The sequence below is a fragment of the Crotalus tigris genome, unplaced genomic scaffold (assembly GCF_016545835.1).
Source record: "Crotalus tigris isolate CLP2741 ecotype Arizona unplaced genomic scaffold, ASM1654583v1 scf7180000018701.437623, whole genome shotgun sequence".
Lineage (NCBI taxonomy): Eukaryota > Metazoa > Chordata > Lepidosauria > Squamata > Viperidae > Crotalus > Crotalus tigris.
Genome location: NW_024097155.1, coordinates 196611 through 217210, shown reverse-complemented (window position 1 = coordinate 217210; position 20600 = coordinate 196611). Strand labels below are relative to the sequence as shown.

The 20600-nt window shown below is 42.4% G+C and overlaps 1 protein-coding gene across 5 annotated transcripts in view; it reads right to left on the bottom strand.

The window, feature by feature from the left end:
• Positions 1 to 1257: 1257 nt before the first annotated feature.
• Positions 1258 to 20600, bottom strand: part of THOC2 (THO complex 2) — a 38882-nt gene continuing 19539 nt past the window's right edge. For 2 of the 5 annotated variants that reach the window (XM_039355621.1, XM_039355623.1), the window contains exons 17-39: positions 20110 to 20203; positions 19047 to 19127; positions 18655 to 18751; positions 17690 to 17807; positions 17247 to 17426; positions 16296 to 16460; positions 15807 to 16082; positions 14313 to 14454; positions 13920 to 14077; positions 13277 to 13405; positions 12675 to 12806; positions 12391 to 12575; positions 10728 to 10903; positions 10338 to 10431; positions 9553 to 10031; positions 8554 to 8612; positions 6648 to 6764; positions 5287 to 5424; positions 4624 to 4693; positions 4377 to 4537; positions 3629 to 3705; positions 3490 to 3537; positions 1258 to 2192 (exon numbers count right to left, since the gene is read on the bottom strand). In XM_039355621.1, the coding sequence (XP_039211555.1) occupies positions 3510 to 3537; positions 3629 to 3705; positions 4377 to 4537; positions 4624 to 4693; positions 5287 to 5424; positions 6648 to 6764; positions 8554 to 8612; positions 9553 to 10031; positions 10338 to 10431; positions 10728 to 10903; positions 12391 to 12575; positions 12675 to 12806; positions 13277 to 13405; positions 13920 to 14077; positions 14313 to 14454; positions 15807 to 16082; positions 16296 to 16460; positions 17247 to 17426; positions 17690 to 17807; positions 18655 to 18751; positions 19047 to 19127; positions 20110 to 20203 (3156 nt within the window). In that variant the 3' untranslated portion in view covers positions 1258 to 2192; positions 3490 to 3509. Of the gene's footprint in view, positions 2193 to 3489; positions 3538 to 3628; positions 3706 to 4376; positions 4538 to 4623; positions 4694 to 5286; positions 5425 to 6647; positions 6765 to 7511; positions 8613 to 9552; positions 10032 to 10337; positions 10432 to 10727; positions 10904 to 12390; positions 12576 to 12674; positions 12807 to 13276; positions 13406 to 13919; positions 14078 to 14312; positions 14455 to 15806; positions 16083 to 16295; positions 16461 to 17246; positions 17427 to 17689; positions 17808 to 18654; positions 18752 to 19046; positions 19128 to 20109; positions 20204 to 20600 lie in introns of those variants that run through there. The other 3 variants (XM_039355622.1, XR_005558176.1, XR_005558177.1) reach the window with 3 other exon arrangements.

The following is a 20600-nucleotide window of genomic DNA, read 5'->3' as shown; positions in this document are numbered from 1 at the left end:
CATACCGTATTTTAGATTGCCCTGTATTCAAGGCTTTTAACTACCTACTCATTATCCCTCGCCTTATATTTTTTACAAACTCCCTACCATACATGGAGTTAAAACGTTTAACTTAACCATGTAACTTTTCTCAGCAGGCAGGACAAATCATTACAAATTGATTTCAAAGTCTCAATGGTCTTTGAAGCGATTAAAAAAAAATCATTCAGACAAACAATGAGGGCTTAATTATATCTTCTTCCCTTTAGGAAAAGAAAGCATGTGAATCCATTGTAAAATCAATGTTTTCCTTCCTTGAATGGCCAAAGTGTGGAAGACATTGAGATTTTCCAAGCTTCATTCTACCCATTAAAAAAAACCTGCATTCTCTTACCCTTTGTATAAAATATAGTATCTGTAAAAAAAAAAAAAGCGCTTATTTTTTGTAAAATCTTTCGCTCTTTGAGAAGAGTAATTACTTTGATCGTCCAGATTCTTACAAAGCCTTCCACAACAAGCTGGTTAAATTGACAGGTTAGGCCTTTGATTTTCTTTTTTATTGTCCTCACTGTTATTACAAGGTACTGAAATCAGACATTTTTTTATAGTAGCTTTTTCAATGTTTTTATGACAGAAAAGCCAAAATGGATTTTTTGAAAGGGAGGAAAAATACCAGGTAAATTTAGTCTCTTCTTTTGATCAAAATAATTGGCTTTATAGATAGACCACAGGAATTATACCAGTGGTTCTCAACCTTTTTAATGCCGCGACCCGCAACCGGTCGTAAGTCAAGGACTACTAAACCAGTTGTAAGTCGAGGACTACTCAACTGGTGCAGCACTGTTTGCAGAATGGGACTTTTGGCGGGCTCAGCAAAAGCCAATAGAATAAAAGGGAGTAGCACAGCTAAGGAAAAGGGGGGAAAAAATGGCGGACTGCATTGTTTGGCGACCCCCGTGAAATCGTCGTTCGACCCCAAATGGGGTCCCGACCCACAGGTTGAGAACCACTGAATTATACAATTCCGGCTAATTTTGGATCCATTGACATATTTGTTACGAGGGCATCATTCTATAAACAGCTTTTCAGACCTCCAAAATGAAAAGTATCATAAAATCGGTGAAGTCAGGAAGGCAACAACAGCCTTCGGGAAGTTTGCTGCTAAAAGGAAACTTTTTAATTTAAAATTTTTTAAAAAGTAAAAACACGAGGATCGGAGGATGACACCACTTGAATCCCAGCCCACGAAAACACCTGAATAAGCAACGCACACAAGGATTTACGACCCGTTGAGAAAACTATTTTTTATTTAGAAAAAGGATTACACTGGTAGAATTTCAGATAAAAAAATTGTTTGTTTGTTTTTTTTAAAAAAGGTCATTGTGAAACTTTTTTTTTTATTTTTTTATTTTTTGGACTAAAGTCCACCGATACAAAGTTACTGTAGCTGTAATATTGAAACCTAATTGGTCTGAATTTTTGTTTTTTTTTTGGAAGAAAGTAGTCCCCAATTTCTTTAAAAACATTATGACAAACGTAAAGAGCATTGTGAGGAACAACAGAGCATGGGGTAGCCCTCTGTTTCCCTTCTTCTTCTTTCTCTCTCTCTTTTTTTAAACAAGTCACGGTTGTGCACATAATATACAAATACTTCCTTAGCATTGCTTGAAAACAGTCCCCCCCTCGGTTTTAGTTATCAATATTAAAAACAATAAATAAAAACTGGATTTTTCTTTTAAATGAGGTAAAATCCAAACGTTCAATAACTGTTTATTTGTCGTTGTGGTTTTTTTTTCCAAAACACCTAAAATAACGCATTTCCAATTGGAGGAAAAATAAAAAATAAAAAATGGCTAAACGGAGGAAGTATTTTGATAACCTAAAGTAAGAACTCTGTACATATGAAAAAACCTCCTTTGCACGATGGCAACTGTTGGCAGCACACTGTGCTAAAAAATATGGAACAGGTAAACACTTCCAGCCAGTACTGAAAATAAATGTTTAAGAAACTTAAGCGACGAGTTAAAATTACACTAATGTACAACTCAACCATCAACATCTTCAGCAACGGGAGAGAAATAAAGCAGAGAGGCGAATAATTTAAGGAGATGGAGACAGGTCCACTTCATTCACAATCTTGTGTGCAATCAAAATTCACGTCTGGAAAGTTCATGTCTCGTCACAGCTCACCATCTTCTTGTTTGAACCTCACCCTAAAAAGGAGAGAAGTGCAATTACTAAGATATGTTTCACGAAAGAAGCAGGAGTTGAAACAAGCTGAAGTTATGAGAATGGTCCACCACTGATCCAATTCATTCAATAAAGTGCAGCTGAAGGGTAGGAGAAGAGACAGAGCCTGGGGGCGGAGTCAAGAGAGGACTTAGCCTAGAATAGCTACGTGCCCACAAATGCTCCAAGTCCAGTTCCCCCTTGAATTCTGTTGACTCTTATCTAGAGTCAATTTAGTGATGACTGTTAGTTGATTAGATTCTTGTGTGTAGGCTTCACATATGATCCTGATTCTTCACATCTGACATGAAGTCAATTTAGCCCAGGATGGAGTTTATGTGTAGCCACAAATTGTACTTTGGAGATCAACTCTAGTTTCTTCCTCTGGATTCTCGTTGTTCATTCCCTACAGATATTTGCCTAACATCTGCTTCAACACTTTAACCCAAGGTGGTGCAAGTAGTCCTTAGTGACCATCCAAAGTTGCAACAGATCCCCCCCCCCAAAGGGACTTACAACCTGGCCCTGATGTTCTAAGGGCCAGGCCCATCCCCCTAGAGTCACATGACTGTATTGGAGGGGTCCTTGGTGCTTTCTGAGTTTGGCTGTTGTCTTGCAGATGTTTCGGGATCCAAACTAGGTAACTGATGATGTTACCTACTTTTGGATCATGAAACTTCTGCAAGAAAACAATCAAGCCCAGAGATCACCAAGATCCTTTCAACTCTGAGCTACAAATATTCTCTTTTTTTGATGACTGTTCTTATTGCAGTGTCACATGGCCACATAACCGATTTTACATTTTTGGCTGAAAACGGGCATTTACTTTCGGTTTCTGGCAAAAAAAAGAAAGAAAAAAAAAGCCTCATAGAAAAACCAAAGGGTTGTAAAAGTGGGTTGTTCACGTCATGACCCATTTTAGGTCTGCCGTGACTCACATCCATAATGGGAATGCTCCATTTTGGCATTTCTGCATTTAGAGCAGGGGTTGTCCAACCTTGGCATTAGGATGACCCTGGACAGGATATAATTATGGGATTGTGGATTATCAAAAATACTGAAACCCTATATTTACCTTTTGATTTAAATACAAGACTGTTATACCGTCATCTCAGGGCCCATCCGTGCCAGAGAAACTCCAATTTTATGAATAGGGAACATTCCTGTAGGCCTCACCTAACGTATATGGAATGGTCAATTCCTTCAAAGTCATTCTCAACAGGAATGAGGTGGCAAATACCTGCTTCCATCTCCAATGAGGTCAAAAAAAATTATGCTCACCTTGGTCAGAGCAGTGATCATTATCTATGTTTGTCTGAAGATTTATGGGTGGATCTAATGTTAAGGGAATCATTTTTTGAAAAGAATTTCTTAGAAAACAAGGTCAACCAATGTGAACACTAGCACAGCAAAAGGATATTGTTTTTTTTCTTCTTTGTTCCCAGTACTATCCCGTTTTTCTTTCTTCTCTGGTTTTTCTTTATCGTGCCTGGACTCCTAGACAAAAGGAGATAAGTGGGGGGAGAAATAAATATGACTTAAACACATCGTATTTTATCAGTATGAATCAGGGAATACTGTGGGGGTTTCTTTTGATATAAACTAGTGCAGTGGTTCTCAACCTTTTTAATGCTGCGACCCCCAACCGGTCGTAAGTCGGGGACTACTCAACCGGTCGTAAGTCGGGGACTACTCAACTGGTGCAGTACCGTTTGCAGAATGGGACTTTTGGCGGGCTCAGCAGGGCAGAGACAGCCTGGACAATTCCTATTGGCTTTTGAAAGCCAATAGAATTAGACTCTATTCAAGAGAGTCTATTGTATTGGCTTTCAAAAGCCAATAGAATAAAAGGGAGGAGCACAGCTAAAGAAAAAGGGAAAAAAATGGCGGACTGCGTTGTTTGATGACCCCCGTGAAATGGTTGTTCGACCCCAAATGGGGTCCCGACCCACAGGTTGAGAACCACTGAACTAGTGAATTCATTCTTCCGAAAGAAAGCTCTATATTTTTGCATTCCTCTTCTCTCGTTCAATAATCCCAAACCAATTCTGGTCCAGGAAAGAAAAATAAGCTTCAAAAGGTACCGAAACGTCCGATAACGCAACTTTAATCAAATGAAGGGAGATTTTTGGTTACCATCAACCCAGAAAAATCAACCATCGCCTTACCTTTTTGCTTCCAGAAGAGCTTTTCTCCACCTTTTCAACTTTGATGGAATCTCCTTTCTCCTTGCTGGAGGATTTTGACTTGTTCTTCTCTTTCTCCTTCTCATTGGAACGAGGGGGAGAGTCAGAAGGACTTTCACTCTTAGTGTGTTTGGAGGAACCAGCTAGACAGGGCAAACAAGTAAGCTGTCAGTAAGCCATCCAACAAGGCATTAACTATCAAGGAGAGAAGAAGCAGAAGAGAGCATACTTGTCCCGTTTTCCTCTTTCCGACGCTTGGTTGAATCTTGGGGAACTTCGCGGTCATTATTCGAATGATCCTAGATGGGTGCAACATCGAGACAAGGTTTCTTTTAGAAACACCAGTTTGTGAATATTAAGGCTTAAAACAAGCTGAGCTGTTAAAAGCTGTGGTCTTCTTCCTCCCCAGTGGCTTTTAATGATAAATCTCTATTACAGTGGTTCTCAATCTGTGGGTCGGGACCCCATTTGGGGTCGAATGACCATTTTACGGGGGCCGCCAAACAACGCAGTCCGCCATTTTTTTCCTTTTCCTTAGCTGTACTCCTCCCTTTTATTCTATTGGCTTTTGAAAGCCAATAGAATAGACTCTCTTGAATAGAGTCTAATTCTATTGGCTTTCAAAAGCCAATAGGAATTGTCCAGGCTGTCTTTGCCCTGCTGAGCCCGCCAAAAGTCCCAGTCTGCAAACGGTGCTGCACCAGTTGAGTAGTCCTCGACTTACGGCCGGTTGAGTAGTCCTCGACTTACAACCGGTTGGGGGGGGGTCGCGGCATTAAAAAGATTGAGAACCACTGTTCTAGACAGTTGCTCAAAGCCATTTTTATTAGAAAGGCTGGAGATAATGTGTTATCTTAGTACTCGGTGTTATGAATATGCAGAAATCACAAACCCTTTTTCGGTCTTTCCTTTCCTTTTCATCTTTCTTTTCTCTCTCTCGGGATCTTTCCCTCGATTTGTCCAAATCTTTCTTGTCTACTTCTCTCTCCTTACTTGTGGACAAGGCTGGAGTGGAGTGGTTAATGTGGTGCTGTTAAATCAGAGCAATATCAAAAAATTACTACATCGTGTCCAAGGCAATTCACTCAATCTTGCACCCAAATGCTGGCATATGTGTGTATCTATCATCTCTCTCTCTCTATCTATCTTTTCTGAGGTTTTCGCGGGTGTTTGTATATAGGTCTTTGGTTATCGGGTTTTCTCCCCCGCGTCAAATTGGAAGTGTCTTGGCGACGTTTCAACGAAGTCTCATCTGTCATCTTCAGGCTGGTGTTTTCGGCTTCGTGCTTATAGGAGCACGAAGCCGAAAACACCAGCCTGAAGATGACGAATGAGACTTCGTTGAAACGTTGCCAAGACACTTCCAATTTGACGCGGGAGAAAACCCGAATAATCAAAGATCTCTCTCTCTCTCTCTCAAATAGATGTTTCATATCATGGAAATATATTGAACCATCACAAACCGCAACCAGAAGTTCATATATATTTTTTTTGCCATGAAAATAAAATCACCTCTCAAAACAGCACTGAGTTTGCTGTGAAGGCAGTTTAAATTTCATAAGTCTGTAGTAAGAGAAAAACGGGGATAAAAAGAGGCATTTGGTCATGTTCCAAATATTGGGTGCGAGTTATTTAAACTGGCAGGTGGCATCAGCTCATTTGGGCTGATCTTGAAAAAGCTAATCGGGGTTAAACCTGGTTAATATTGGGACAGGAACTGTGAACCACTTTTCCTTTGTTTCAAGAAAATGCCGTGGATGCGTGCATGCAGTTACCAGGCAGAGAGAATTTAGCTTATTTTAAAAGAATGGGACAGCCACGTGTCCGAGGAAGGCAATTTTGGGGGAAATTTATACCGTCGTAAGTATGAGTCGGCTGCCAAGTGCATGAATTTTGATCACGTCACCCTGGGGATGCTGCAACAGTTGTAGCTGAGAAAAACGGTTATTTTTTTTTTCAGTGCCATTGTATCTTTAAATGGTCACTATATGAAGAGTTGTAAGGCGAGGACTATCTGTAATAGTCTTCTTCATAAGGGACCACCAAGTGTCTGGAACAGACTGTGAAAAGCTGCAACAGAGCAAGAGAACAAAACGCTGCCTTGCCACAACCGTATGCCACTGACAACCTTGCCAAGCTCTGCTGTTGTGCTTCTTTACCAAACCTTTCGACAACATCATCATCATCATCCTCACCACCGCAAAAGCAATTAAAAAAAATAAAATCAGAAGCTGAAGGCCGAACGACTCAAACCTTAACTGTGGAGTCCTTGAGTTCGCTGAGATTGTCCTGCAGAAAATGAATGGAGATGACAGGTAAGCTGAGAGGGTTCCCAGAAACCACTGGAGCGTGGGAAATCGGGGGCAGAACCTCAAAAACAAACAAAACAAAACAAAAACAACTTCCCCTCCGGGAATAAAAAGAGCGTTAATACTTTTTTAAAGACAATTGTATGCATACAAACCTAGGCTAATTACATCAATCAGATGAGCTACCGAACAGATGTGCTCTTAACTTTTTTTTAAAAAAAAATGACATTGCCTCCCCCACTATCTTTCTTTGCCAAAACTTTATTGTAAAAGTTATAGTTCTAGTCTAATTATTGGGGGGAAATGGCAATTTAAGTATTAATCAAGTGGCATTATTCCCTTGCACAGTTCCTATCCTATTCTCTTGAAAGCCAACATAAAAACTGACATCAGATTAGAGATGAGGGCTGTGCTTCCCACCACTCTGACGCCACTGAGCTGGCTGTCATTACCTCTTACTCCCTGAGATGCAAAGAGCACCAGCCCAAGAATCAAGGTTTGTTCTAGAACAGGGGTAGGCAACCTTGACTCTTTTTATGACTCATGGACGTCAACTCCCAAAATTCCTCAGCCAGCCATGCTGGTTCAGGAATTCTGGGAGTTGAAGTCCACAACTCATAAAAGAGCCACAGTTGCCTACCCCCGTTCTAGGGCCCTGCTCTAGCTAGTCTCCATTTCAAGCCAGCTTCTTAAAAGAGCTTGTCTTTTTTCTTTTTTAAAAATTTAATTCTCTCTAAATGTTGGCAAATCAGAGCGACATCCCCACACACGGCCCAGTGCGCGGACATAAGTGATCGGTTAAACTTACAGTTGGCATGCTTCAACCCGTACTGCAAACTCAAAAGAATCCATGAGCATGGGCGGTTTGGGAAATAAAAAGGAAATAAACACGGAGCAAGGAATCGCTACCCTGAGTCTTCAAAGGAGGCTGCAGCCCCCGGGATTTAGGGCTGGGCTGGGCTGTGCTCGGCTGCTGGGGTTTCTCGCTTGTTGAGTGGAGGGTTGGGCTGCCACATCTGGGTTATGCAGAGCGCAGAGCTCAACAGAGTGGGAAACTCAGTGGAATATACACAAACCTCGCAGGGAGGGTGGCCCACGGGCTGCCTGAACATACACAACTACAGGAGGGCTGATCACCAAGGAGACTTTTTTTTTTTTTTTTTTAAACAGGACTCAAGACTTCTCTTGGCTTAGCAGGAAGATGCTCAATAAACAGCCCGATGAATGTAGCAAAGATGCCTCCACGTTCCCGGTTTCCGCTGCGAAATTCTTCAAGGCTTAACAGATCGATTCTTCCCGATCAAGGCAGGAACAAAAAAGACTGAAAGAACACCACCCTCACGCTTCGCCCGGCGTGCTGAGATTCGCTTGCTTGTAGCTACCACTGCACTCCAAATATATATATAAATATCTGACTGTTTAAAAAAAAATATGGCGTAGGCACTTCTGGCTTGTTTGCACTTTTAAAAAAAAAAATACAAAAAAAAAAAAAGTAAAAACCATCTTGATATTTCCATACTCTATTTACAATGCTTCGTGCTAGGTCCTTGAAGTTTTAATTTCTTTCTTTTTTTTTTTCTCCTCTAATAAAAAAAAAGAGGTTTCCGTTTTATTTACTTTTGAAAATAATAATAATAATAATAGTAAAAAAGAGTCCACCAACCAATCAAAAGGAATGCATTTTGTTTTTCTAAATGCATCGGGGAAAAAAACAACAACAATAACCTCCAAAGGCTTCAAAACTCGGCACCAAACTTGAAGGAAGGAAGGAAGGAAGGAAGTCGAGACTGGCATTCCACGTTAGTTGAGAGCCTAGAAAATGGGCGTTGCCTTCCTCAGGACATACTAACCTTTACACTTGAGGAATGTGACGGAGAAGAATGGGTATCTATTTTGCGACGCTTTTGTTCTGGAAAAACAAGGGTGGGGGGGGGACACACAGAGACAGAAGTCGGGAGGTTAAACCTTTCGAGTGAATGGAGTCTCCGTATTAAAGAGTCTACGGAAACCAGGAGGCCCAATTTCTTGGCACATCAACCCCTGCTTAGCTTGCTGACTGACCAACTAATTGAGGCCGCCTTCCCAAAATGGATGAAGCCCAGACAGTGATCAAGGCAACGGGTTACAAACCCGGAGATGGTGAGTTCTAGTCCCGCCTTAGGCATGAAAACCCGCTGGGTGACTTTGGGGCTATCACCGGGAGACGGTGAAATCTAGTCCCGCCTTAGGCATGAAAGCTGGCTGGGAAACTTTGGGCCAATCACCAGGAGACGGTGAGTTCTAGTCCCGCCTTAGGCATGAAAGCTGGCTGGGAAACTTTGAGCCCATCACGAGGAGACGGTGAGTTCTAGTCCCACCTTAGGCACGAAAGCTGGCTGGGAAACTTTGGGCCAATCACCAGGAGACGGTGAGTTCTAGTCCCGCCTTAGGCATGAAAGCTGGCTGGGAAACGTTGGGCCAATCACCAGGAGACGGTGAGTTCTAGTCCCGCCTTAGGCATGAAAGCTGGCTGGGAAACTTTGAGCCCATCACGAGGAGACGGTGAGTTCTAGTCCCACCTTAGGCACGAAAGCTGGCTGGGAAACTTTGGGCCAATCACCAGGAGACGGTGAGTTCTAGTCCCGCTTTAGGCATGAAAGCTGGCTGGGAAACGTTGGGCCAATCACCAGGAGACGGTGAGTTCTATTCCCGCCTTAGGCATGGAAACCCGCTGGGTGACTTTGGACTTTCCATGGAACTCCTTTCAGCTGCTGCAGCAGCTGCGAATAAGGAATCACCTCTGTCCAGTGGCATGTTCCTTTGCTAAGAAAATTAAAAGCTGGCCTAAACAAAATAGGGTGTAAACCTACCCCTTTCGGAATCTGAAGTTTCTGACCGGGGAACAGGTGACTTCAAGGACCCAGCAAGTGGAATCTTCTCTCCTCCTCCTCCTCCTCCTCCTCCTCCTCCACTTCCTCCTCCTCCTCTAATGATTTCCTTGGATTTCATCATCTCCTTGGCCACTTCTCTCTCTCTTGATGGCTCCTTCTCTCTTTCCTTGTCCGCCATTGATTTGGACTCGGTGTTGGACACAATAATCTTGGATTTTTCCTCTTTGGATGATTTTTCTTCTCGCTTGATTTTCTCCTTCTCTTTGTCAGTCTTGGGTGTCTTCTCCTTGGCCTCTCTCGCTTTCTCTTCCTTGTTCGCCCTCTCTTCCTTTGGCTTATCCTTCCCGTCTTTTCCCAGTAACTTAGCTTCAGGAGTGCCAGCTGGAATTTTCTCTTTCTTCTCCTTCTCTTTTTCCTTCCCGCATTTCTCTTTGTCCTCTTTTTCTTTGGCAAGTTTGCTGCGCCCGAGACAAGGAAGCGAGGGGTTAGCATCGGAACAGTTTAAACCATCGCCCTTAGCAGTATCTGTACAGGTTAAGTCCTTAACTTACGGTCATTTGTTTAGCAATCATTTGAAGTCCACTTTTGGGGGCTCCAAAATGCAGTGCCCCCCCCAGCTCCCATGTTGCTTTCTGCAGCAGCGGGAAGCATCAGTAAAAGATTTATCTCTTTTTCCCAGGGCTGTTTCTATCCCCAGCAGCCCAACGCCTCCTCCCGCCGGGAGATTCTGCGTTCAAAAGATACCAAGGCAGCCCGGCCCTCACCTGCTGTTTCCGTTGCTCGCAATCACTTTGGGTGTTGCGTTGGCAGCTTTGTTGACCACTTTAACCGCACCCTGGGACTTCTCCTTCAACTTATCTGGATTAAAAAAAAAAAGAAGGGAAGAAATTACGAACGTCGATTAACAATCTGCAAAGATCAAGGAGGTGGGTTGTGGGCTGATTTTTTGGGGGAGAGGGAGAGGAATGGGGTGATGAAAAAGGACAGCATGGACGTGCTGAAAACAAACTCTGCAAAATGTTATTCAAGCCGCAGCTTGGTGCATACAGAATGATTATTTGGGCTCCTTTAATTCATCAAAAGTTAAAATCCCACTGAGTTAGGCATAAGTCGTTCCAAATCCATCCTTATTTTAACGATGGCAGCCAACCCACCTGTCTCCTCAGCAGTGCTTTCTTCCAATTTAGCTGTGTTTATCGTGAGTGGAGGCAGCCCAGCTGCCCCTGGCCCGTTTTGCACCATGGTGGGTACAGCGTTCCGGGTGGGAAGGTCCTTCTGATGGAAATCGTTTTCAGGAACCATTTTTCTACTTTTCAGTTGCCCAGAATAGCTGAAAGCCGCACAAAGGGTTAAATATGGGCAGAACACACAGGCCGAAAAGCAAAAGAGAGATACACACACACACACGCACGCACGCACTCAAAAACACTACTGCTCAGGAAAAAAAAAGGTAGGGATTTTCACTAGTTATAGGTACCGTCTTTTGACCAATGCTTAGTCTGATACAACTGTGAGTGTTTATGTGTGTGTGTGTGTGTGTGTCTGGTTTTGCAGAATTGTTCTCTTAAGCCAGTGGTTCTCAACCTTTTTAATGCCGCGACCCCCAACCGGTCGTAAGTCGAGGACTACTCAACCGGCCGTAAGTCGAGGACTACTCAACTGGTACAGCACCGTTTGCAGAATGGGACTTTTGGCGGGCTCAGCAGGGCAGAGACAGCCTGGACAATTCCTATTGGCTTTTGAAAGCCAATAGAATTAGACTCTATTCAAGAGAGTCTATTCTATTGGCTTTCAAAAGCCAATAGAATAAAAGGGAGTAGCACAGCTAAGGAAAAGGGGGAAAAAATGTCGGACTGCGTTGCTTGGCGACCCCCGTGAAATGGTCGTTCGACCCCAAATGGGGTCCTGACCCACAGGGTAAGAACCACTGTCTTAAGCCTCCAGCAACTGCCTAATCCCTCATTGTCAGAGTTTCCCAAAATATGTTTTTTTGGGCCTGCTCTCAACTACTGGCATTTAAACAGAAACACGGAAGTCGCCTTAAAGACAAAAGAAAAACTCCGGGTTTTCACGATGGTGTTTGTACAGGTGGTCCTCGATTTACAACAATTGAGGTTGCTAAGGGAGACATTGTTGAAGGGAATTTTGCCCCATTTTACGAATGGCATTAGTCATTCTAACAAGTGGCCTAAAGGAAAGAAGCAAAACTGACTCCTGTTCCAAAGAGACCATCAATTTCAGCCTTTCCTCTCCTGTTTGTGGCTTTGACGAGAACTTTATCCGAATAGCTCTTTTATTGGCTTTTTTTCCTCTGCTCTCTCAGACCCTTTTCCCTCTCATGTCATTCTTGGAAAACCTCAATTCTGTTCTATTACTAATCTTGATAAGCGCACCTGGGCGTTTGTTTAATCAAGACAGACTGCAAATTTAAAGGGTTTGAACTTTTAACGGTGTGATCCTTTTTTTTTCCATTTCTCTCTCCTCGGTCAATTTGATTCAACCAGAGGATACGCAATATAAACTTTGAAAGCTTTTACCTTAAGAGAAAGAGATTTGGGGGTTGGTTAATCCAAGACCTTTCCTTATGTACATATAAACCATTTTATAATTCAAAAAAAAAAACAAAACTCACACCAACACACCCACACCCCCTTGTCCTCTGCATGACTGATAATACAGGTTTTTTTTAACTTCAGGCAAAACCTAAACACAGATCAAAAGCTGATCTAAAAAAAATAGTGCTTCTGCAGCGTTAGGGTGTCTTTTGGATGACGCAATTTAAATTTCGTTTCTTTTGAGAGGGAATGATTTTGTTACCCCATTGCTAAAGCATATAGATCGGGTCTCTTTTCTTTCTCTTCCTCGTAAATCTTACGGACTCTTCTTTCCAAGGCCTGACCCAGATTCACCACCTTTGGATACCACGGCAAAATTTTGGTCAGCACGATAAGAATATTTCTGATATGGGTGTATTCCCCGGTTTCCAGACAGTGTACAGATGCCTGGAGGAGAAAAAAAAAACAAACCACAGAACAATAACATCTGACACAAGACATTCCTTACCACTGTTCAGGCAGGGGTCAACATCGTTCCTGAATTACCTTGGTTAACTTATAATGCCACTTGTGCACCACGTGTCGGAAATTTTCGTAGTCTAACTGGTCAGCTTTGTTCACGGCGTCATAACCGCTGGATCGTAACACAGTGATGAAGCCGGGATAGTTACCACATTCCTGCATGGAAACAACAGGAGAAAAAAATGTAGGACAGTCTTCGGCCAATGTTAAAATTCTCTCCACTGACTGCTGATTCCTTTCTAAATACATGGAAATGAAGACTCAAATTAGCCAGGCCCAAAGGTTAAATCACGGCAACTTGGACCAAAAGTTTATTAAAAATGAGATGTTATGTTTCTTTCCTCACCTGAGTTAACTTCATCAGTCAAAAATTCAAAAATAAAATTTTGGGTAGTCAGAGTGTCGTTGGAATGTACCAAATCCTACCACACTGACTGCAGGGGGGGGTTTCTCCCCCAAATGAAAAGCAATATGTAAATGAAGACACAATCATCTGGCCAAAAGTATCTAAAAAGGTTAAATCATGGCAACTGGACCAAAGTTTGTTAAAAACTCCTACAATCCAGTGGTTTCTCTGTAACTCCCTTCCTTAAACACATCAAGCATCTGCGTATTTTAAACATTACCTTTTCGTATATGCTTTTATCGCTGTGCCACTGGGTTACAGTATCCAGCATGCAGCATAGAAATCTACCGTACCGACTAGCTTCATTTTCCGTGCAGCTGGCTACTGTATAGATGATATCAGAGAATACCTAGAAGAAATTCGTGCATAAAAGAAAAAAACATTATGGTGAAAGAAAGAGGTTTCAATATTCCTAACTTTTCAATAGTCTCCCTCCCTCCTTCCTTCCTTCCTTCCCTCCCTCCCTCCTTCCCCTTCCTTCCGACTTCAGATATGTAGCTGCCGGTCCATGAGAATCAAGGTCTCTCGAAAGCTGCTTATTGAGAACTAAAGACATTCTCTCATAACAAGTATCTAACACTTAATTGGATAATGTAACCTGGACGATTAGAGGGAACTTTCTAGGCTTTTAATATACTGATTTAGGCGCCAGTTAACTAGAGCTGGTTTTCCTTTCACCTGTGCCGAAATCACGTACTCAATAAAGTTTTGCATTAGAGAATGGATCGTCTCAGCTCTGCTTGCTTCGTTGTGCTCAGTCAGTCGGAACCCCAACGAGAGTTTTTTTTTTTCCTTCTTCCTTGACAGAAAGGGCCTTTCAATGATTCTAAGGGAATCGGAAGCCAAACTTAGGAGTGACTTACTCTGTCATAACAAAGCAGTGTGGAAAAATTGGGGGTTTTCTGTTGATGCACCAGTTCTACAAAGCGGGCACAGTAAACAGCATCGATGGCGGAGAAGATACAGCGGGGAAATATACACAGCTGCAGAAACTTGGTTATGGTCTCATTTTTCGTCGACTCTTTAAAAAAAAATGGAAAAAAGAGGGAGGAAACGGTTACTGTTACGCACTGTATGTCTATAATGGTGTTTCTCAGCCTGGGCTGTTTTTTAAGATGTCTGGATTTCAGTTCCCAGAATTCCAGAGCCCAGTGCTCTGGCTGGAAAATTCTGGGAGTTGAAGTCCTGACATTTTAAAATGGCCAAGCTTTGAGAAAAAAACAATGCAGAAAGGAGGACCACCCCGCACCGCTTACTCGCAAGAAGCCAATTGTCTTTTTCAAGCTTCAGCCTTTGCAACACCCTTTCGACGTGATCCAACTGCTTCTTTTCCTCTTCAAGAAGTTTATCCTGAAGGGCTGTGCAGCGTTCTTTTTCTTTCTTCTTCTTATTGAGAGGCTAGGACAGGGGAAAAAAAAGCCCACTGCATTTGAATATGGTTAAAGAAATGGAAAGGTTTTGGATATAAATGAAGATTAGCTTAAGAGGGATGAGCCCCTAAAGCAGTAATGGCGAACCTTTTAGAGACCGAGTGCCCAAACTGCAACCCAAAACCCACTTACGCATCGTCGAGTGCCAGGTAGTTGTGGCCCATTGGATGGGCGCGGCCCATTGGGTGGGCATGGCTGCAGTGATAACGGCAGACTGGGTGGGACTAAAAAGTTCAATCAATTCCAACTTTGCAAGAACTTTTTTTTTCCTGCGAGAAGTTGAAATTGACTGATTGAACCTTTTTTTTTTTTTTTGCACATGGCAGCAGAGAAATAAAGCAAAAAGGTTTTATAAAACCAAACTGAAGGCCTAGGACTGGGGCAACGACGCGTGTGCCCACAGAGAGGGCTCTGAGTGCTGCCTCTGGCACCCGTGCCATAGGTTCGCCACCACTGCCCTAAAGTAATATAGTATGCCTTCTTTCCTTTTTATTTTGTGTTTGGGGGTTTTTTGAGGGGGGGCATGAGAAATATAAAAATGTTGGGATGGTTTATATAAAAGAAATGTTTTCTCTCTCTTTTTTTTGCTCTTATTTTCTCTTACGGTATGAGAAATGTAAAAATGTGATGGCTTGTATGAGGAAAAAAGATTTAAATACTTAAGTGTAATCAACCAGTAAAAATGTTTTGAATACTGCGGGGAAAACAAATTTAAATAAGAATGTAAACAGTATTTACAATGAGGCAATCAAGATGATCAATGAAAAGAAGCGTTATACTGATGTGATTATTTGCAACAACGTTGAGAAAAATGTTCATATTCAACTGTCCTTTATTTAAAGAAGAACTGTATTAATTTAAGGTTGGCTAAGGAAAATATTATTGGGAGAAGAGCAAATCAAGTAAAGTTATTCTATGGACTATAGAATTATAGAAATTGTTATTGTTTTTTAAATACTAACCCGGACTATAGAATTATAAAAATTGTTATTGTTTTTTTAAATACTACCCAGACAACACGATGTTTACCAAATATTAAGGTGTATGTTAAAAAATCAATAAAACATATTAAAAAAAAACCCCACTGCATTCACAACCTAGCCTGGCTTGCCAAGCGAACTGCACATCTTGAAGGTGTTTCTCCAAAAGTCAACTATCAATGAGCAAAAGTGGCAAAATCCACTTAACCAATGTCTTCGCTTAACCACAGACATTTTGGGCTCAATGGCGATTGTAAGCTGAGGACTATGTGTATTTTCACAGTCTTAAAGTATTTGGCAAAGACAAGATTTCCCGAGAACGTTCCAACTGGATACGTACCATGTCTGGATTGTCCTCAATGGCTTTCATTTGAACTTTGAGTTTGTTGACTTCCCGCTCGTAGCTGCCCCGGGGCACCGCGAGGTCGTACATCGTCAGCGACCAGAAGGTGGCGTAGAACTGGGGACTGATATCATCCCAGACCTTTGGAAGGTGCAAGGAGATCACTGCGTCGTGAACGGGGGCCATCACCAGCTCGCAGGACGTGATGTACTTGTGGACTTTCTGCTGCTGCTTATTCCCCTTTTCCGCTTTCTTCAGTTCATCGTATTTTGACTGGTCAGGAAAAAATATATATATATAATCTCTCCTGTCAAAGCTACTACATTTAAGCAAAACATAGAAGGCCTACATCTAGGGGTGTCCAACCTTGGCAATTTTAAGAGTTGTAAACTTCAACTCCCAGAATGCCCCAGCCAGCATGGCTAACATAATCCCCATCTGATATAATCGAGAAAAGGATTCTGCGTATGGGAAACATGTACTCACCGAAATGTGGTGTGTGTACATAGGTCTTGAAAGGAAGAAAGCCGCATCGTGAGGAGTGTGAAATTCGTTACAGAGGACGTCGATAGAAGGCACTCGCTTAATATAATCATCTGTGCTCAAATTAGATGCCAGAAACCCACCAAATTGTACCAAAGTATCGTGGCACTAAGAGAGAAAAACACAAAGGTATAAGCCAGGGGTCTTCAAACTTGGCCCTTTTTATGACTTGTGGACTTCAACTCCCAGAATTCTTCAGCCAGGCACACTGTCAGTTGCCAAGGTGGAGAGAAGGAGGGAACAACACAGGCAGGCTCAACTACTCAGGAGGAGAGCGTCCCGCCCCTCTCCACAAGGCACATTTGGAGACTGAGACTTAAGGAGACGCTGTGGGGAAAAACATTTATCGGGAACAAACACTGATTCCTTGGAGTTTTGTGTGGTGGTGTTGCTGATCTCTTGTTCTGTGTTGTGATTTCTGCTTGGAAACCCAGAAACTCTGACCATTGGACTGGCTGACAATGTTGCTTGGATGTTTAAAGAACTCGGACTGTATTTTGGATCCCCTTCTGAAACTGCTCAGGCAAGCTTGTATTTCCACAGACTCGTTAGATTTTGGATGTATGTGTCATTCCTTGTTATCTCCGTGGCCTTGAGTAAATTACTCTTCTAATCAGACTGTGTATGAAACTACTTGCAGCCAGAGGTGGCTGAAGGTGTGTGTGTCTTCCTTTGTTTTGAAGCTTGCCTGAAATGTGGGAGCATTTGGGGAACATTTGGGGCAATTAAAGGGCGGTTTGGATTGCCAGCTGACTGCATTGCCTCGCTGCTGCGCCCTGGGTCGTCACATGCAGCAGACAAATCCAGCCTTCTGGTAGCCGTCTGCCTGTGGAGGTATTTTTAAACATTTTAAGATCATTAAAAAACAACAACATGCGATTCTTTTCTGCTTGCCTGATCGTACAGCTTTCCCACCAGCTTCAAATGTTTCTCCCCTCCTTCTTGAAAGATCACACCGTTGCGCTGTTGCGCCATGAGAAGGCACAGCGGAAGGGCGAGATCGTGGTCCAAAAGGGCATCTTTTAACCTCTGAGAAGATTTCTTCGTGTTTCTGATCTGGCCAAAATATCCTCCCTGAGCAAAAGGAACAACAACAACAAAACAAAAGCAAAAACAAAGTTAAGAAACCCAGCTGAGAAACTTTCCTGCCCAATCATTGCAACTCAAAGAACAAACTTCTAATAAGCTTTAGCCGCCATCAGGTTTGTTGCTTCCTGGCACACTTGAAAATAATCTGTCATTTTGTGCAAATGGGAGGTGAAATATCCTGCGATTTAGTGGCTGCATTTTTCATCCCCCGTATTCTGCTTTCCCTTCAAAAAACATGCAACACACACCTCTGCCTTCAGCTGCTCCCCGCCCGTCATGGCTTCCAGCTGTTCCATGGTCATTTCTTCGGTGATTTCAATTCCCGCCATTTTTTGTACCACTTCTTTCAAAATGAGGAGGTCAAAACTACAGGGGAAAAAAAAAAAGAATAAGGGAGGAAAAAATAAAGCCAAACCAAGACTTGGGATTGCATGGAGATGAAACTGATTTTACAGTAGAGTGTATATTAGCCCTGATCGTATCAGGACCCTCCCACAATACTTTCGGAAATTGCTTCTGTGTCTGTCTGCTGTCTATTTATCTATAATCAATCAATCAATCTACCTACCTACCTATCTCTATCCAACCATGGTGGTGCAGTGATTAGAATGCAGTATTGCAGGCTAATTCTGCACACAGTCTGGAATTGACTCAGCCTTCCATCCTTCCCAAGTCGGTAAAATGAGCACCAATTTTAAGGGGAAATATGCTGGCTCTGTAAACTACTTAGAGAGGGCTGTAAAGAAGTATATGTCTAAGTGCTGTTTCTGTCTATCTGCTATCTCCATCCATCCATCCTAATTTAAAAATTGTCTGTCTCCCACATAGGATGACTCTGGGCAGTTTATAAATAGAACCTGCAGCAAGATGGGCAGCAAGTTTAATAAATAATAATAAGTGCTTTTCTCCACTTAGATGCAAAATGAGGGTAGCTATTACAAAGACAAGCCCTAGCTAAACCACATTGGGGGTGGGTGGGAGGCAGAGGGACTACATGCACTCCACAGATGTTACAATATGAGTTTATATTAAAAAAATGCAATTTGACCTGCCCTGCTTAAGTCTCCCAATCCAGAGCTGGAAGGCAGTCAAAGAACCCCGTCTGCTCACCCACCCAGCCATCCATCCATGCTTTGAGATAGTAAACCGAGCAGATTTAGTCCTGTGTTTAACAGGATGGCTGTGAAAACAAAGACAGCTGCATTCCACTCACCTTTTTCCCGCCTTGAGTTGATTTGCCACATACTGGAGGAGTCCGGCAAGTTCTATCGGGTATTTTCGAAAAACAGCACCACAAAAACTCGCTAAGCCTAAAAGGAAACAGGGGGAAAAGAAATAGATCAGGGTAACTACCTAACAACACAGTCCTGACCTCAGTAAGCCAGAAATTAATACTTTTGCTACCCATGTTAGGTAGTTCCCAAATATTCCAGCAGATGACTTAGAGATTGGATGTGTGTGGAAAGCATGGTAGCTTTTGTTAAAGGTGGCATTTCTCATTGTTTTGTAAACCCCTATGCGCTTCCAGAAGACTGCTGTGGAAATAAAGATGAGATGCCTCCGGTCATTTTAACTGGGCAAACTGTACAAAAGACAAATACTTACTTTGAAGCCAACTGGAGATTGTTGTGTCGTCGTGCTTCATCCTCTCCTTCTCGGGATTGGCCAACGCTTCAATGATGCAATCTTGGATGACGTTGAGGAAGAATTGCACTGAGTTGTTAATGTTAGCATTAAAAGACATTACAGGGTGCTGACATCTGAGATAGTCTGGTGCAACAGAATTATTGGTAGCCTCTGGTCCTCTCACGATTGTTTGCTTGCAGATGTTTTCATTACCCAGTTATGTAACTTCTTCAAGTTTTTCATCAGCCACAGCACTGATATTACCAAGTTGGGTAATCAAACGTCTGCGAGAAAACAACCGAGGACCTCAGTTTCAATCTTTAAGACAAGGAATCTTAGTGTTTACGAAGACAAGGTCTTTGTAAATACCACACTAAGAAAGGAAATATTTTTCCTAGCCCTCCCATCGCCACCCAATGCTGCTAAGTCTTAAAACGAAGTAGAAAAAACAAACAAACCACTCTTAAGGAGTTTCTTTGGGAAAAGCTGCAGTTCTATGATGGGGTGGATTGTTTGATTGTATAACTGAGGCTTAATTCTATTGAACAATTATACTAACGGCATCCTTTGATGCCCTGTAGGTAAAATTTAAAATCTGCACCCCGGGGCCAAAAGAAGAATTGTTACTGCCTTCGAAAGGCGCAAGAAAAAAATGCTTTAAATAACGGCGTGAACGAAACTCAGGAGCTATAAGTCACGGTGTAAAGCAGGGGTAGTCAACCTTGGCTCTTTTATGACTCGTGGACTTCAACTCCCAGAATTCCTGAGCCAGCCATGCTGAGGGGAAAGGGAGAGTTTCCAAGCTGAGCTAAGCTGGCTCAGGAATTCTGGAAATTGAAATCCACGAGTCATAAAAGAGCCAAGGTTGACTATCCCTGGTGTAAAGAGATCAAATTTCTGAGTCTGAATTCAATATTGCAAGAACTACTAGCCCTAGAGGGTGAGCAAGGGATCACCTTGGAATCACTCGTGAGGAACAACGGAGGCAGCAGAAATGTAAAACACGATTAAATCACACTTCTAAGAAACTGGCAAAGGATACAAGCCAAAACATCATAGTTTAGTGAAGTGAGGTATTTTAATGAATCAACAACTGGCGTTATTAAGTTATCGTATTTCTGTATCTGGGACAAAATCTGAAAAAGAGTAAGGGAAACATTTCAAGATACATCTACACACTGAACTGTGTTTCACACACTTCAGTTTCTTGGTTTCTGTGATTTGCAGATAGTCCTCAGGTTATAACTACTTATTCATTGACTATTCGAAGTTAGGAAAGAACTGAACGAGGGAAATTTAGGATTGGTTCCCAAGAGTTTCAGCGATGGTCCTGTGCCTGTGATCACACAATTGTGATTCAGGCATTTGGTGCCTGGCTTGTGATAACATTACAGCGAGACAGTCATGTGATCACGATTTCGAATATCTGCCGGTTTCCCATAAGCAAAGTTAATGGGGAAGCCAGCAGGAAGGCAAAAGTTGTTTTGGCCACTTTTTTGCTCATTTACACTCGGTACCACCGCCCTGTGGCAC